The sequence below is a fragment of the Dipodomys ordii genome, unplaced genomic scaffold, assembly GCF_000151885.1.
Source record: "Dipodomys ordii isolate 6190 unplaced genomic scaffold, Dord_2.0 Scaffold21, whole genome shotgun sequence".
In the NCBI taxonomy this organism is placed as follows: Eukaryota; Metazoa; Chordata; class Mammalia; order Rodentia; family Heteromyidae; genus Dipodomys; species Dipodomys ordii.
Window position 1 is genome coordinate 10,174,789 of NW_012267237.1, and position 18,119 is coordinate 10,192,907.

The 18,119-nt window shown below is 41.6% G+C and overlaps 1 protein-coding gene across 2 annotated transcripts in view; it reads left to right on the forward strand.

Moving 5' to 3' along the window:
• Positions 1-67: 67 nt before the first annotated feature.
• Fbxl7 (F-box and leucine-rich repeat protein 7) overlaps positions 68-18,119 on the forward strand; it is a 360,151-nt gene continuing 342,099 nt past the window's right edge. The window contains exon 1 of one of the 2 annotated variants that reach the window (XM_013013860.1): positions 68-147. In XM_013013860.1, coding sequence (XP_012869314.1) covers positions 111-147 — 37 coding nt within the window. In that variant the 5' untranslated portion in view covers positions 68-110. Of the gene's footprint in view, positions 148-934; positions 1,166-18,119 lie in introns of those variants that run through there. The other variant, XM_013013861.1, reaches the window with a different exon arrangement.

Genomic DNA, 18,119 nt, shown 5'->3' on the forward strand with positions numbered 1-18,119 from the left:
CGCGGTGCAGCTGATGGTCCCGTCGGGCCGGCTCTCCTCCGGCCCCGCGCGCGGCCGGCGCGCCCCAGCCATGCAGTGTCCCGGGAGGCGGCGGGCGTGACGGCGACAGGATGGGCGCGAACAATGGCAAACAGTACGGCAGTGAGGGTGAGTGGGCCCCCCGCGCGCCGGCCCCCCGCGCTCTGCGCCCCTTGGGCGCTCGCTGGGGCTGGCGCTTCCCCCTGGGCACCGAGGGCTGCGCCGGTGGCGTCGGGGGATGCCGGCCTGGTTTAATTGTCTTATTCAGGCTCCCCCCGCCCCCGGGCTTGGACTCTCTTAAGCGATTCCCCGGCTTGTCTGCGAGTCTGTTCAGATTGCCTTCCTCCTCCCGAGGTGGCGGTTCTGGGCGCGTGCCTCAACTTCCCCTGCCCCTGGGCGTCTAGGGGGTGGGTGCCGGGCGGCGGCGTGGTTGGGTGAGATGGCGGGAGACGTCTTCAAAACAAAATAAAACCAAGAGACATTCCCAGGCCCTTTGTGCTTTCGCCTCCCGGACTTTCCTGTAGCAGGAAAGAAAAAAAAAAAAAAAACAAAACCACCAAAACCTCCTGGAAGAAGAAGTTAAGCTAGCATTCCTTGCGAGCTGCCCGGGTCTGGCAGCTGCGGGACACTGAGCACCTCTGGGTCCCGCGCGAGGCCCCGGGCGGCCGGGAGCTTTGTCTAGGCTCTCTCTCGGGGCTCCACCCGGGCAAAGGACCATCTGTTCTTTGGGGCTGGAAAATGGCACAGAAATATTGCCTGTCAAGGGAGAACTTGGAAGTTGGGGAAACTTTAAACCCCGCCCCCTCCTAAAAGGATGATGGATGTGTGGGTTGGCTTCTCCCTCGTCCCTCCTCCCCCTCTTTGCATAATGCCGCAGTGTTTTAACTCGCCTGATTAACTGCATCACCCCGATAGTGCATTTTCTGCAGTTCAGAAGTGAAGGCTCCTATCTGGTGAACTTGGCTGGAGCAGAGTGGAAGAGAAAGGGTTGGAGTTACAGCCTGTCCCCCCAAAGGATGGGCGGTTACAAAGGAGGGGCCGGGGCCAGCAGACTGGTAGGAATGCAGAATAGCTATTCAGCATGTGGTGTGAAGGAAACTCTTATCATCCCGCTCAGAACTTGGAGCTGTGGTCACGGAGTGGGCATGTCTCTCCCTGGGCTGGTGTCTGTGTTGGTTCATTTCTCTGAAGCTGTGTGAAATTATAGCAGAAGCCACTCCTTAAAGAATTCAAAATAATAAAAAAAAACACCGTAAAGTTATTTATAAGGCTGGAAGTGTGTCTCAGATGGTAAGAGCTACTGAGGCCCTGAGTTCGAATCCCACTACCACTGAAGCAAAAAAAAAACTTGTTAAACAGTATCACATACTACAAAAGAATTATCCACATGAGCTTTTGTGTAAACAAACACGTTTCCAGATCATGTTTTTAATTCCACATATATGAAATGTAAATATGCATCCATATCCCAGGCAGTTCTATGAGCATTATTATTACGCTTTCGTTTATTTTTTTACAGTTTTCTTAAAAAAGATTAAATGGTTGTCTTTATATTGGTAAATGTAAAAGCATGCTATAAACAGTTACCGGAGAATCTTGGTTGTCAGTTTGCAGAAGGTCTTTGAGTGTTTTAAAAATGTGTGGCAAAATGAAAGGTGAAGCCAACTAACTGTGAGTCTTCACAAAGCTTGCAGTGAGCATGTGTGGGTTTCTGGCAGTTCTAGATGCATGTGCACAGGGAGAGAAGAGGGCAGCCCAAGACTCTACCGAGTCCTAGCTCTAGCATCTTCTGAAACAAAACCCTCGCACAGTCCTAATCCTCTAACTTGCTCCTCCATCCCAGCATTCTCAGATTGTACAGTGTGTGGTATATGACGACTTCCCGTCTGAACAGCAGAATTTTCAGCCCTTGGGAGAGAAAAGGAGAGACAGGGAACTAATGCTCTCCAGCTGTTATCCGTAAATGCTACCTCTGCATTTTCACTTCAGCCCGAGTTAAGTTTTACTGGGATCAGATTTAGATACACTGCGCACTTTTTATAGGAGAAACTTCTCGCACTCAGCTGATTGAAGGGGACCAATAGAAAACTCTGGGAGGTAACTGTGAGCTTTGGCTGGAAAGGCTCATTGTGCTTAGTGTTTGTCGGCTCTGTTGGAATGAGTTAAGATTTCTCTGATGAACGAGTTATACGCTAGAGAAAAAGTCACATGGTCATCCCTCCTCCTGCTTTTCTTTCTCTCCTCTCTTATACCGGGTGTAGTAAATATAGTGCTGTTGCACTATATTTAGAAAACTCTATGTAGTGAAGCCTGTTGGGATTTGGTCTGTCAGTAATCATCTTTCTTATTTAAAACATCAAGATTCTGTGGCAGTGAAAGTAGCCCTAGACATAGAATCTAGTATCAAAGGAATCTGAGAATTAAGATACTTTGCAAGATTTAGTTCAAATTAGGCATGGTATATTTCCAGTGTAAACAAGAAATTGTTAGTGCCTGTCTATGTATAAACTTCAGTGAAACTACTATAGACTTAACTAGAAAACATTGGTTCTGGTCTGTACTTCAAAAATCTTTAACTATATATACATGGGCAGCAGTTTAGTAATTCATGCAGTGCAAAATGTCTCATTGAGATTGTAGTTATTCTTATTTTTTTTATTTTAATTTTTGTTGGTCATGGGGCTTGAATTCGGTGCCTGGGCACTGTCCCTGAGCTCTTTTGCTCAAGGCTAGCACTCTACCACTTGAGCCACAGCGCCAATTCCAGTCTTCTGGTGGTGAACTAGAGTAAGACTCTCACACACTTTCTTGCCTGGGCTGGCTTTGAACTACAATCCTTAGATCTCAGCCTCCAGAGTAGCTAGAATTACAGGTGTGAGTGACAGGCACCCAGCTGATATTACAATTATTCTTGAATTGTTTGTACCATGAAAAGTCACTATTTCATAAAAAAAATTGACTTATCTTGGGTTATGGATAATACATTTTTCATTTTAAAATGAAGTGATTCTGGAAGCTTCCTTTAGCAGGTGGAATAGGAAAACCGTTTCCAACTCAATGTCATAGAAAGACCATTGGACTTAGCATTGCCTGGGAGCTTGGCTTCCTTCTGGAATGGCCCAGTCATTTCCCATGTGCACATTCATGTTTTGGGATGTGCTTGTATAAGAGCATCAGTTTGGGAGTCTGGGATTTCAATTCAGCTTCAACTCCTGGGGTCTTCTCTCAAATGAAGAGAGAAATTTCTTAATGGCACGATACGTCATGATCTCGTCTGTGAGTGTGCGGCCCTTTGTTTCATTTTGCTCTCACAGTGCTTTAATGGATCACTTAGAGAAGATTAGCCTTGTGCAGCCTGGTTAGAATTAATAGATCATTACCGCCACGGAATCAGTAAATACTCCGCCTCCTTTGTCACCTTTCCTTCTCTCTCATCTCTATCTTCCTCCCTCATTCCCACTGCTGCGCTCTCCCAACTCAGTTGGTCCCTAAATCCTTGCTTTTCTCCCTAGATCAAAAGCATATGTAAATCGATAATGAGTGTTCCCAAAGTATTTTTCCCCCCTCTGAATCCTTAATGGTCTGATTTTCAGCCCCAGCTCCTGTTGCCTTTAGGCAGACTTAGCATTTGCTCTAGGAGAAAACTAACCATGGCATTCCTGCCTCTAGCTTTCTAGAAACGTAAGCGTATGTTTAAATGATTGGTATGTTCTGGTAAATTCTTTTCTAGAGGACTGTTTCTTCCCCGCAGTCTTCTTTCAGAGAGTGTTACATCCAGTGTGTAGAAATCTAGGGAATGAGTTGGGAGGTTCAAAGCCACTAGATCCATTAGCTTTGACTCTAGTTAAGCCAAATAAACAAATCTCAGATCCAGTAGGAAGAGGTGAGCGGCTTTCCCTGCCTTTTAAGGTTTCTGCGCTTCACCATCACTTACTCAGTGGTTTCAGTGTTCTGTTTATTCTACTTCTGCAGGTCAGAGACAGTAGCACGCGTGCGCATGTGCGCGCGCGCACACACACACACACACACACACACACTGTTAACAGCTCCTTTGTAAAGCTCTGGATATTGTTGATTGAAACTGAAGAGGCCTCACTCTGGGCTCCGACCCCTGGTAGCTCTCTGCTCTGCTGGGGGTCCTTTCCCCATCCCAGATCGGTGCTGTCAGATGTGGAGAAAGTATAAATAATCACAAATCTATCGCCACCTTGGGAACTGTATCTTGACATAACTGGTAACTGTGACAGCTAATGCTAGTGGAAAGTTTACTGTGGTCCGAGCCCTGGACGTGCACTGCCATACCCCATTCCCCTGATGATGTGGTGGGGCACAGGCTGTTTCCTGCCCCCTTTCACCAAGTTGGAAATCCAGGGCCGGAGAGAATCATCAGTTTTTCTGGAGTTGTACAGTGAGTGTAGTCCTATGAGACTTGGGGCCAACTCTAACTACAGAATCATTGGCCTATTCATTAACTTAGCTATGTTACTTCCTACTGTGGCAGGGATTCTTATATTGTCCTGATAAGTGAGTAAACAGGTAAAGATTCTGACCTTGTCAGAGGTATATATTGTATGTGTGTGTGTGTAAGTGCGTGCGCGTGTGCGCGTGTGCACGTGTGCACATGTGCGCTGTTGAGAAGAAAAAGAGCAACTAACACTCATACTGTAATTCAGCAAGTCATGTGTTGGTTATATTACAAGGGACCAAGGTCTCTAAATAAAGACAATTGAAGATTAAGATGATAGAGTGTGGGAGGGAGAAGGTATTTACCATCTTAATTAGTCGCTGTGTGCCTCACTGAGAAGGCAGACTAAGACTTCAAGGAAATGAAGGACTGAACTTTGAGGATCCGGGTAGCTAGTGGCCATCTGCAAGCACTGTTTCCCAACCATGGTGAATACTCCTATGCTTTTAGTTTGAGCTGCTCTAATAAAGCTCTATGTACTCCATGTCTTATAAACTACACAGAGTTACTTCTCATGGTTCTGGAGGCTGTGTTCTGGCTGCACATTGCCATTTTCTCTTTGTACCCTCTTATGATTAGGGTGGAGAGAAGAGCTGGTGAATTCTCTGGCCTCTTCTGAAAGTGAAAGATGCAAATCATGAAGGATCTACTCTCATGACTCCATGACCTCACCTCAAGCATCAGCACCTTGAGATCCACATAGGACTTCAGAGATGCACAGATATTCGGTCATTTGCAGAGTCTTCATTGTGCACAAATGTATCATTACTTGTCTTCAATTGAAACTTCTATGGACTGTTCAGTCCATAGATAGTTTTTGATTCGCTTCTTCACTAATACGTTCATCCAATTATATTGTATCAGGAAATTTGAACTGTATTTAGGATACAGGGTGGAGGAGAAGGAGACCAGATTTGTCTTCAAGGATAATATACCATTTATGACCTTGATTGTGGTTGCTCCACGCTTTCTGGAGATGTACATACTGGCCTGGGCATGCTTTCAGTGGTTGCTGATGTTCTGAAGTACAAGTTGATCTTCATCTTTTGCTTCTAGCAAATAATCCCATCCTGATGCACATACAAATATATAGTATTCTCTGCTTGTCTTAGACATGTCCTAGTCATTGCAAACAAGGGAAACCATGGGACCTATGTTTCTTTGGGCCTGGCTTACTTCACTTAATATAATTTTTTCCAAGTCTTTCCATTTCCTAACAAATGAGGCAATGTCATTCTTTCTGATGGAGGCATAGAATTCCATTGTATATATGTATATGTATATATATGTGTGTGTGTACATATATATATATATATATACATATACATTTATCACAATTTCTTAATCCATTCATCTACTGAGGGGCATCAAGGTTGGTCCCATATCTTAGCAATGGTAAATAATGCTGTGATAAAAATGATTGTGCTACTGTATTTGGTGACAGTGTTCTGCACCTTGTATATACATTTTTGTAATTTGGGGAGGGGAAGGGATATTGGGGAACGCTTAAATGGGGATGCAGACTCACCCATTGTGACGAGATGTACAGGACACTATGTTGAAAACAAACTTTACAATGTTGGGGTTAGGGAGTGGGAGGAGTTGGGGAGGTGGGGAGGGAAGTGATGGTAGGGGAAAACAAAGGAGGAGATAACAATGCTCGCTACAAAATGTACTCATTATTACCCTACCAGGTAAGCCCTCTGTACAATAAACATTTTTACTATATATATATATAAAGTTAAAAAAAGATAGTGTTCCATGGATTGGTTCACATGAAAGTATCATTGTAGCAAATAATGCTGTTTTTGATCTGACCATGAAACGTTAAGGTCAGAGATCTGAAGACTCTTTTTGAATCATTTAAAAAACAAAAGAGATGAAAGAGAGGTAACTTTTCTTTCCACTTGGGAGTCAATTCCAGCTTGGTCTTAACTTCCTTTTCCATAGGAAACACAATGAATTCTGGATTGATTTGGAGTCATTAATGATCATTATTACCCTTACCTTTTATCCATTGTTATCTCTGGGAGCTGCTTTTGGGACTTGGGATGGTTATTTCAGTGGTGGAAGATAGAGTTATAAGAAGGGAAGGTAGGATTTAGTTGGCACCAAATAATCACCTTCCATCAAATACAAGCTGCATGTGGCAGAATGTTTGCTACAGAGCTTGGCTTAGAGTCAAGCACCACATCCTTCACTGAGATCACATTGCCATGGTGAGGATTCCCTCCTCCTTTTGGGTTAGTCCAGCTCAGATTAGGACAACTCTATCATAAGACAGGTTTTCCTCCTTGGACTAAGACAAATCTGACTTCCTGTAACTTATGTACATTGGTTTTATTCATCATTTTAAATTTTAATTTTCATATTGATAGCTCTTCAAACACATGTAAGGTATGAGGTTTTAAAACTTTATTAATTTGTTCTTTAGTTCATTGGGGGAGTTTACCCCCTCTATATTTCATGGCAGATGCGGTCATATACCGTAATGTACCTTATACCATCTTAAGCATGCGCAATACCTTTCAACCTCCTACTCCTGATCAGCCAACCAGAGTTCTGTTTGATCTCCATCTATGAAGCCAACAAATATAATGGGGCTCTAACCTGATGGCCCAGTTCAACCCCCTCTCCTTCCCAAATGCCCCCCTCTAAAACATTATGGCCAGATTAAACTTCCATCCTCTTCGTACTTCACAGTGGGAACCAGGTGCTAATGGATGAACTCTTTGGGAGGACACATTGAACCTTCTCTAAGGCATAGCAGTCAGTGACTTCAGATCTTGAATTTTGGTTTTCAGGAGACCCTACCTTATCAGTGTATTAAATGTGATCCCAAGTGGTCAGTTGGGCAGTATACCTAGGAATTGAGCTATTCTCTTAACAATGACAGCTCAGGATGGTGTCTAATATCTGAAATGCCTAAAAGACATGTGTGTTTTCTGAAAACACAAAAGCAGGTTACTTGCAAGAGGAGGAGTTTAGGATCTTTGGAGAAATTAAATACTTTGTTTTCAGACTCTCCCTACCTATACTTTTCCTGCCCCCACCCTGGTCTTCATATTCCATTTCTCACATGTATGGTTCAATTTATGGACAACAGTTTCTGTAGGCACCATATAAGTGAGGATCTTCATAGGCTATGGTGAAGGGGTAGAGGTGCCTGGCCAGCCTGGGCACTTCTTGAGCCATCCCACTGCAGTGAAAGTGAATGGTTACTTTTGCTGGGTCCTCTTAAAATGTACCAGTTAATATCCCAAAGAGGTAGCGCTTTAAAACTCTTGACAAAACTAATCATGAACCATTTGTGAATTTTGCTTGGTAATGAAATACTAGCACGTGGTCAACATTTTCCCCATTCCATGGTTGAAGAATTGCAGACTGTTTCTGGAACTGTAAGTCACTATTCGTTTGTGTGTTAGATGTGTTCTTTCTATCAGCTCCTATTTAAATTCTTAAAACCAGTAACAAAATGAGAAACAGTTGTTCACACTGCATGAACTCATAATTGTAACTTTAGAAGCCTTGAGCAATGTGTAGAAATGTTATTAAAACATTTTTTGTTGTTGTTGTTTGCTACCCTGCCTGTGGTAAATTCCTGTGCTGCATTTTCCGGGCAAAAGTAGCAGTGGAAAGACAATCAGAATTTCTAGAGAAAAATCTCAGGAATTTCTCTTATAAATGTGAACTGACCTTCTTGCTGCAAGTAAGTGATTTTTTGGCAAGGTGGGAAAGTTAAAAGAAGGTCTGCTTTCAAGTGGAATCGGGCATGTGTCTCAGTCAGGTACTAAGTCAAATTACGGTAGCGTCTTGCCTAAGTCACAGATCGAGGTCAGTCTCAGGTGTTCCAAGTATCATTAATAGCTCCGTTTCTCCAGGAAGAGGACAAAGGCATGAGATTTAGTCAGAGTGAAGAGGAAGAAAGCTCAAAAATACTTGGAGAAGAAAGAAGAGAATAAATGGGAGGGTGAATGAGAGCAGTTCACTCCCCTCTCATGTAAAGATTCGGGTCAGTGTTCTACTTGATTCTTTTACAACTCACAAAGCAAAAATAATTATTCATAAGTGTTAGAGGTTATGGCTACTGCCAAGTTTATGATATTTTCAATCACTTAATGATAGTAACTAGTAGTTACCGAACACTTACTAGGCATCACCTCTTTAAGCACCTTACACATTTATCCTGAAGGCCACAGAACAACCACTGAGACCAGCACTGATTATGCAGAGGGCTGGAGGCTGCCTGGGTGGTGGATAGAGCCACATCTGGAATTCCTGTGGCTGCCCAGAGTCTCTGCTCCGCTTCACTGTGCCTGTGGCCTCAGTGGCTTGGTCTTCTGGGTTGCAGCCACATCTTGACCAATCTTGGTTTCATTTTAAAGAACTGTAGTGACTGAGAACCAGCTGGGGAGAAATGGAGTGAGTGACAGTTTTATGGAGTAGGTGACCAAAACTGAAAGACACCTTCTAAAGGAAGCCTGTAGCTCCCTTTGTGTGGCTCTCTAAAACACCAATTAACTGCTGCTGACAAATTGGTAGGCTGTCTCATGTCCAATAGCTTTAGTGTATATGATAATTAGCATATTCCTCAGAGTCTGTGGGGTATGAAGCAGAACTTAGGAGGTTGTTCCGTGATTCCAGAGTATGATTAACTTTTTAAATTGATCTTCTTGCCTGGATAGCCCTTCACCTGGTGCAGTCTTTGTACGTGCACAAAATCCAAAGCTGAGAGATGATTAACAGTGTGTGTGCATTTTCTCTACAGTTTGGAATGTATATCTTGGTTTTAAAGCTGTGCATTATAAACAGTGGCTGATGGGAATTACCCTGACATACACTTGAGGATTTGTCCTTTTCTTGCCAATTCCTGGCAGGGGGATTCTACATGATTATATCTAGGAAATTGTAAACTATGAAGCATTTCAGAAATTAATCTCCTTTGTCATCACAAGGACTGCATCCATGACCATTTCCCCCCTTGTATAGATAAGGAAGTTGGTCCTTGGTCGATAAAGTGATTTTTCTTGATTTGACAAGTGATCCTTAGGTGGAGTCATTCTGATTCTAGAATCAAATTTTTCTTGTAGGTTCAACAATAAAAATGAATATAATCATACTACAGGACAATCAGTAAATAATTTGCACATACTAATGACAGTGACTTGCAAGTCCAGAGAGAATCTTTACCTGCTTCTGCAACTTTGCCCGAGGTAGAGAAGCCTAGTGGCTCACTGGTCATCTGGGGCCAGGGAGTTGCTACACCGGTGCCCAAGGAGTAGCTTCAAACTCATAATATTGTTGAAATGAAGGTCATGGAGGTCAAACCTGTAATCCTTGTTACTTAGGTAGTGATGAGGAGGATTGTCTTTTAAGGCCAGACTGGGGCAAAATCAAGACTCTGTTCACAAAGAACTAATCCAAAAACAGCTTTAGAGCATGACTTTAGTAACAAAGTGCTGATGACTTGAACCTCATCAGTTTCGAGTTTTGTTCTGTTTTGTTTTTGTCAGTTGTGGGGCCTGGGCGCTGTCCCTCAGCTCTTCAGCTCAAGGCTAGCACTCTACCACTTGAGCCACAGCACCACTTCCTATAGTATTGTTCATTTAACTATTTTTTAAATGGTTAGCATTGAATAAAATGCTGCTGTGTATTTTGTTTCAGTCAAAAATCATTGATTTGTACATCTCATTGTTGCAGTGGGTCTACCTGTATCCCTCTTTAAACAATTTGTTTTTTTTCTTCCCCTCCCCAAATTATACCAACAGCAAATACAGTGAAAACAGGGGTTATAACATGGGGGAGGGACATACAAAGCAACAAAGAAATCATCTTATAAATATGTTAGAAACAATAGCAAGAGAGAAAAACCATTTCAGTCCTTATTTTGGGGTTCATTTCACCTGACATCAACTTATCTGACCATTTCTGCTTGTCTCAGACATATACTAGGTTTTGCAAATAAGGGAAACTATGGGACCTACGTTTCTTTGGGTCTGGCTTACTTCACTTAATATAATTTTTTTCCAAGTCTTTCCATTTCCTAACAAATGGGGCGATGTCATTCTTTCTGATGGAGGCATAGAATTCCATTGTGTATATATACCACATTTTCTTGATCCATTTGTCTACTGAGACGTTATGTCAAAAACAAACTTTGCAACTTTGGTGGGGGTGGGGGGGTGTAGGGGAGGAAGATGGGAGGGCAGGGATGGTTAGGGGAAACAAAGGAGGAGCCAACAGTGCTTGATAAGAAATGTACTCATTACCTTGCTCATGTAACTGTAACCCCTCTGTATGGTATTTTCACAATAAAAACATTAATAATAAACAGAAAGTAACATAAAAAATCATTGTTTTGCAGTGTGTGCTTCAATTGACTTGGAAATTTGGTTTATATTACAATTTAACTAATTATGAGGAACAGCTTAAAATGTTAACTTTTAAATGAATAAGTCATTTCTTTAGCTCTATATTTTCTCTCTGGATTAACAGCAGTTGCTTATGAATCCTTTTAAATTTATATAATTCTCAATGATCTTGAGGTTTCGCATCTCTACTTCTCTTTGTTTTACAAAGTATAAAAAAGTTCTTTCATGTGTCCACTGTGATTGAGGGGGTTTCTAGTAAATCTTCAGCCTTGGCTGTTCACATTGTTAAAACCAGAAATGAAATCATCAGTATGAGAATAAAAGGGGGAATGGTGCGCATTTCTAGTGCCCATGAGGAGGTCCACACGGATGAGGCCATCCTTAAACATTTCTTTCCTATAAATTGAGCAAACGCCATTATTCCTCTTGTTTTCTTACTTGGCAATGCAGAGAAACACAAAGTCACCTCTTGTAAAGAATACCAGAAACACAACTGATACAAATATTAATTGGTATTTTTCCTTTAATAATGTAACCTCTCCTAGAGGATCAGCTTCAGATAAAGTGTCACACAAGTGGTTTTTTTCTTTCTTGCTATTGTTTCTAAGGTATTTATAATGTACCATGTGATTTCTTTGTTGCTTTTTGTGTCCCTCCCCCACGGTATAACCTGTTTTCACTGTATTTGATGTTGGTATAATTTGAGGAGGGGAAGGGAATAAACAAAATGTTTAAATAAGGATATAGTTTGACCCATTTCAACAATGAGATGTAGAAGACGCTATGTAGAAAAACAAACTTTACAATTTAGGGGGAGCTGGGGAGTGTAGTTGTGGAGGTGGGAGGGAAGGTATGATAAGGGAAAAACAAAGGAGGAGATAACAAAAAGGAGGAGGTAACTAACAATACTCGATAGGAAATGTACTCATTACCCTGCTCATGTAACTATAACCCCTCTGTACAGTATTTTCACAATAAAAAACTTATTTTTAAAAAAAGAATAGAGCTAATAAAGGGATAAGCTATCTCAGTGTGTGAGCCATGTAGAGGGAGGTTGGGATAAAGACGCCTGAGCCTTGTGAACCTGGGCTACACAGGCACATGGTAGAGAACTCCCGATACCATGACACCCATTCCAGCTGAGTATTATCCACTGAACCTCATTCAGATCAGACAAATGGATATGATGGTGGGAAAAGGATTATATGCTGCCTGATGTTGAACCCAGCGAATGTTCGTTTTGAAGTATCAGTGTATAAAGTCAGACTTGCAGAAGATGCTTATTTTTGTCTTTTTTTTTGACTTTCAAAATCAAAAGCAATTTCATTGATCAGCAAACATTACATAGCCACTTTTGGATAATATATATTTTGCATAACATTCTGAAAAGTAAATTTCAAGAAATAGCGTTTTGGTCTTAAAAGGCTTACTTTTCACATTTTATTGGTGTTTGCATTGTTTATTCAGATCTATTTTAATATTTTCCTCCTCCTCTCTCGGAAGACCTTGCCTGTTGATTACGTTGAAAGCTTGCTTCCAGAGACAGTGTTTCCTTGGGGAGTCTTTCTCCATTCCCAAAGTCATAACAATGTGAGCTGAGCAATAAAAAAGCAATTCCCTCCTGTTGGTTGTGCTTCAAATAGTCATTTCTTTGATGCTGCCTAATAAAAACAGGAAAAGGATCATTTTTGAATGCTTTGGTTGGGATTGCTTTACTTTCAGTAAGGAAGATTGCCTCACAAGGGGGAGCATGGGTAATAAAGATAGAACTAACTTGAATAATTGTGTTCATTCTCAGGTTGAAATTCCCAGGTTGCTGCCAGCAAATCTCATTTAATCACAAGGTTGCTGTCTGTCTAGTGCACCATGTAGATGTGAATTTTCTGTTGCTGGACATCCATGTTTCACACTTAATGGGGGTGAACTGCAAGAGCTACTAGGGGTTCAAGATGCCCCTCGCCCCGGGGACAGTTGTAACCTATGGGGTAACAAGAGAGTTCTGATGGGGACCAAGAATGAAATATGGAGTACAATCATAGACACTTCAGTGGAAGAAATAACTCAGAGCTCCTGACAAGGAAAGAGGTTGAAGCCCAGAGACACCAAACAGCTCTGCCTTGCCACATAGAGGGCAAAGCTTTAGAATGTCAAAATAGATGTTCTCAGTCCAACTGTTCTATTTTTTAAATTTTATTTTATCGTAAAGATGCTGTTCAGAGGGGTTACAGTTATATGAGTAAGGTAATAAGTACATTTTTGTCAAGCATTGTTACCCCCTCCTTTGTTTTTCTCCTACTACCCCTTTCCTCCCCCACCTCCGCAAATCCTCCCTCCAAAGTTGTAAAGTTCATTTCCAACATAGTGTCTTGTGAGTCTTATTGTTGCAATGGGTTATCCTGTATTCTTGTTTCAGTGTTTTGTTATTCCCCTTCCCCTCCCCAAATTAGATACCTGTATATATAAAATGCAGGGTACCAAGATCAAGTACAGTGACAACAGGGGATATACCACAGGGGGAAGAACTTACAAAAGAAACAACAAAAAAAACTGTTATAGTGCATTAAAAACAACAACCACAAAGAAAAACCTCTTGCATCCATGTCTTGGGGTTCATTTCACTTAGCATCATCTTGTATGGTCATATGTACATAGCTTTTGAGCTTTTCTGCTCATCTGATAAGATTATCCTATACGTATACTAATTATTGCAAATAAGGGAAACCATGGGACTTATATTTCTTTGGGTCTGGCTTACTTATGATTTTTCCCCCAAGTCTTTCCATTTCCTAACAAATGGGGCAGTGTCATTCTTTATGATGGAAGCAAAAAATTCCAATATATCTATATCTATACCTATAGATATATATATTTACCACATTTTCTTTTCTCTTGATCTGTTCATCTACTGAGGGGTTATTTTTCTCATGATCACTGTGATTGTTCCCTTTTTATTCCCTTGCATTTTAATAAATTGGACACATACAGTGGCTGCCCCAGTCTCTGCTCAGAGTGTCTCTTTGAGGATTGACATGCTTCTACCCCAGATGCCCAGGGTGTTGGTCCATAGGCCTTCCAGCCCATATGCAGTGGTTGAGGCAGTGTACAATTTGGGACCACCCTGAAGGGACATTTTGACTCATCTCTCCCTCAGAATTGGATGAGTCCTGTAGCAAAACTGTATCATAGACACATTTATGTTTCTGTCTCATCTGCCTTTCATGAATGTGATCCTGTAGGTACTTCCCAATAAACCACCTGCACTCTCATATCAGAGGCTGTTTACTGGGGAAGCCAGGATAAGATGGTGGGTGATGCCGAGTAGGGTGCTGTTCTGGCAGTTATGGATGCAGGATGTGTTTGCTGGGTAACCCGCATTATTCCTGGGAATTCCTAGAAAGGAATCTGCAGGTGACAGTTAAGAAACACGCACAGGTTATCTGTTTTGAGTTTGTGTCTAATCCTTGTGTGTTGTAGATCAGGCAATCAAGCCTATACACTAAAATTACTTGACATTATAATATGCCCAAATAAGCTTATGGTTCTTGTGGTACCTTTGAAGATCCTTGATAGTTTTGATTCAGGTTTGTTCTGTTGCTATAGCTGAGAGCTGACTGCAGATGGGTCTAGAGACTCATCTGTGTTAGCCATTTGTTCAACTTTGGGACTGAAATTGGATGTCTTAATCCCTCCTCCAGGGCCCTGTTTTGCTGATGGTTCACTGTTCTTTAAGGGATGATCTTTGAAGTCTACCAAGGCTGAGAGTACCACCGTGAAGAAGAGTTAGTAAGGGAACAGCTGTTGTCCATAGTTGTTAATGGCATGAAATCAACATTTCATGTTACTGGCTATTAAGAGAATTGGGGAATTATTCAATGCCTGCTTATTACATGAGGGACAAGGACAGATTCATTAGATAGATGCAACATGCAGGAGTTGAATCATAAGCAAGATAAAAGATGACTGCAAATTAATATGTAGTCTCATGATCACCCTAAGTAGTTTATTAGTCATTTTATTATGTTCCACTGAGATTATCAAATTATTATAAACTCAGAGGCACTCTGGTCCTGAAAAATTTGGAATTGCTTGCAAAACAAAATAATTAGCTTATTATAACATAGTAAAAAGATGTGGTTTTATATCATTTTATTGACACAACCCACTAGTTTCTTTAGAAATTATTCTTCAACTCTGTTGTCTATAAATCAAATCAAAACGTACTGTTTCCTGGAACTCAGGGATGTGGCATTGTGCTGAAATTCCTTTCTTCTTTCAAGATACATTTCTTTCATACACACAGTGACTGGGCCAGACTGGGAAATAGAGTGTTTTCTGAATGTACCTTTTGTTTTCTTAGCTCCATATCTTTGCTTGTACTGTATTTCTTGGACTATTCTTCCCACGTGATTACCCATCATGCCCTGTCAGGTCAGGCACAAATCAGTGTTATGTTTTCAAAATAAAAATCTCTTTGATCTCTCTTAGCCAATGTTTGTTTCAGTAACCCCTTACTTTATGGAAGCATGTTGGGTTATCCCTATTACTTTTGTTTCATCTGCATTACCACAACATTTATTTGTATGGAACAGGAATGTAACAATCCTCATATTTGATTGTGGTGATAAGTAAGAGCTTGCTAGGCATGACTGGGAAGAAGGTGGAGATAACATGAGATCAGATGATGAGGCAGGGTCCAGTCCTGAGTGCTAGGTTGTGTGGGAGGACAGGGTACTGAGAGTTGAGCCTCAACACCTGGAAAACTGGACAGGTAGACAGGGTCACATGACCATGGAAGCAACATAAAGGCAAGTGGATGGATGGCAGCAGGGTGAGGAGCCAATATTCAGCCAGGGCAATTTTGGATGGGCTTAGAATGGTCACTCGAGAGGCACTGGGTTATAGGATGCAGAAGAGACTGATCTTCACCTCTAATGTTTCCTTGCACATGGAAGGAACATCATTAGTTTGACTCCTGGCCTGAAGTACTTTCTTGATAAATGGATTTGAGGGGAATAAGGTCAGATTTTCAACCTCGTCTGTTTTAGGAGCAGTCTGCCTTCCGGAAGTCGCTGACCTGGGGGAAGCTCTTCCTCCCATGGGTGGACCAGCAGTGGCTTCCTCATCATCAGCCACTTGATTTCAGTCTACACCGAAAATCCATGTTCTTTGCCCTAGAATTGCCAGAAACAAAGATTCCGTTTTCCTTCTTATCAGTTACTCTTTTCACTATATCCTTAATTTGTTTTGAATTTTGGAGGGAGAAGGGGATGTAAGTCATTGAAGCCTAATGAGGCCTTCACGGTGAGGTTCATTGAGGGACAGTGCGGGAAGGTGGAGGGCATGGAAGGAAAGGGTGAGCCTCAAAGGTGGAAAGAGGTAGAAACCACAGGATTGGGTGGTGAGCAGCAGAGTGGGTACTGCCTTAGACATCTTCATTTCTGATAGACCCACATTCTTTTAAGTTGGTTGTTGAGGCCTGTAGAGTTAACCTAGCCTCTGGTCTATCACTTAATCCCACCCAGAATCTGAGAGAGCATTTAATGGACTGATGCATAAGGCATTTGTTCATCCAAGTCATTCATTCCTTTATTAATTCAGGGAGCCAGTGGGTATTTATGAATCTCCTTCTACGTGTCAGCACTTGTTTGGCCTGCCCATGAGATAGGATGTAGAATCAAATGTTTATCCGTCCTCTAGGAACTCAGTCTGCTGAGAAAGCCAGAGAAGGATACAGTGAAGGCCGTGGGGGCGGGATTGCTGCTTAAGCAGCTTTGGAGCCAATGAGCCTGAGTTAAAATCAGGGCCCTGCTGCTCACAAGACAGGAGACCTCCTCAAAGGTGTCATTTGTAAAGGAGATAGGTCACAGTCAACCTCAAATGCTTCCGTCCCACTGCTTTTAGAGTCTCCTGATTTGGCTCAGCAAGCTTGTGGATTGGCTTTGAATCCATTCTGCCAGAGAAGTAAAGGGTGGGGGGGAGTTGTTGTTGGAATTCATTTTTGAAACAGGAAATTCCTGTCTATAGCTAGGAGAAACTGTCACAGGAGAGCCCGAGTTCCGCTCTATTTCTCCCTCTTTTGGAGACTTCTCTTCAGATCAGGGCTCCATGGAAGAAAGTAAGAATGTGGTTTGTTTTGGGGAGATTTTACTTTATGAATGCTACTTGTATGAGAGATCCCAGAAAGATTCTGGGACATCTTTTTCTTGTGGTGAATCTAGACAGTTCTGGGAGATGGAGGAGTAGACCCCTGTTGCTGTGATGTGCATACAGAGCTGGTGTTAATGAGAGCTAACAGCCTAATTTATGGTTTCCGATGCCAGTTCATACATTAACAGACTGCTTAATGATTCTAAAGTTGGTGGAAAGAATTCCATCCTTTTGAGAGTGCTCAGCTCAGAGGGAAATATTATCATATTTTGATTCTGTGTGAGTGGAGGGGAATCATTGTGTATGCCTGGTTTTTATTTGTGTGTGTTCTTTACTGCTTTCATTTCAATAGCTGCAGGATCAAATTACAGATTATGTGCCTGATCCCAACACATTTATGTGGTATTATTTTAATGTGGTCTCTGACATCTAACCTTGTGAAAAATGAAGTATAGTTGAGTTAGGAGGTTGTACAGAGGACTGATCAACTTCCTTAAATGGTATTCTTTACTGTATTTGCTTTATTAACCTTAAGTATAAAACAAACATTCCTTAGTCTTGTCCTTTAATATTTTTTCTCTAAATGAAAAGAGACATGATATTCTTTTGAAAGAAATTTAAGAAATACGGCTAGAATTTCATTTGTTTCTTAAGAAATATAGTACTTAACCTACACGGGGATGTAGTAAATTCTAGCCTATTAACAGTGGAGAAGACAAAGTAGGTAAAGGTTAACAGGATGTCAGAAATAGCCTTGACTGGTACTGAACTGTAAAGAAGTCCAGATGCCAAATATTTGAAACCATTCACAGGAATCCCCATATGAGAGACAGCAGCTAGTGTCATTGTTTATAGCAGGCCTGAGGGCCAGACCGCCAGGTTTCAAATGATTGTGGTGATTGTGGGTTAAGACATCACTGTGCAGTTACTTAACCTCTCTGTATCTCAATTTTTGCATCTTGAAAATGGAGCCCATAGCAACTCTTCTTTCCATGAAAAGTTGTCAGGGAGAAGGCTTGAGTCAGCTAATGTATTGTACCTGGCAAATAAGAAACACTGCTTCTTAACCTATTGTGGTATCTATGCATGATTATGAAATCTGAGCTACACTAATGCTG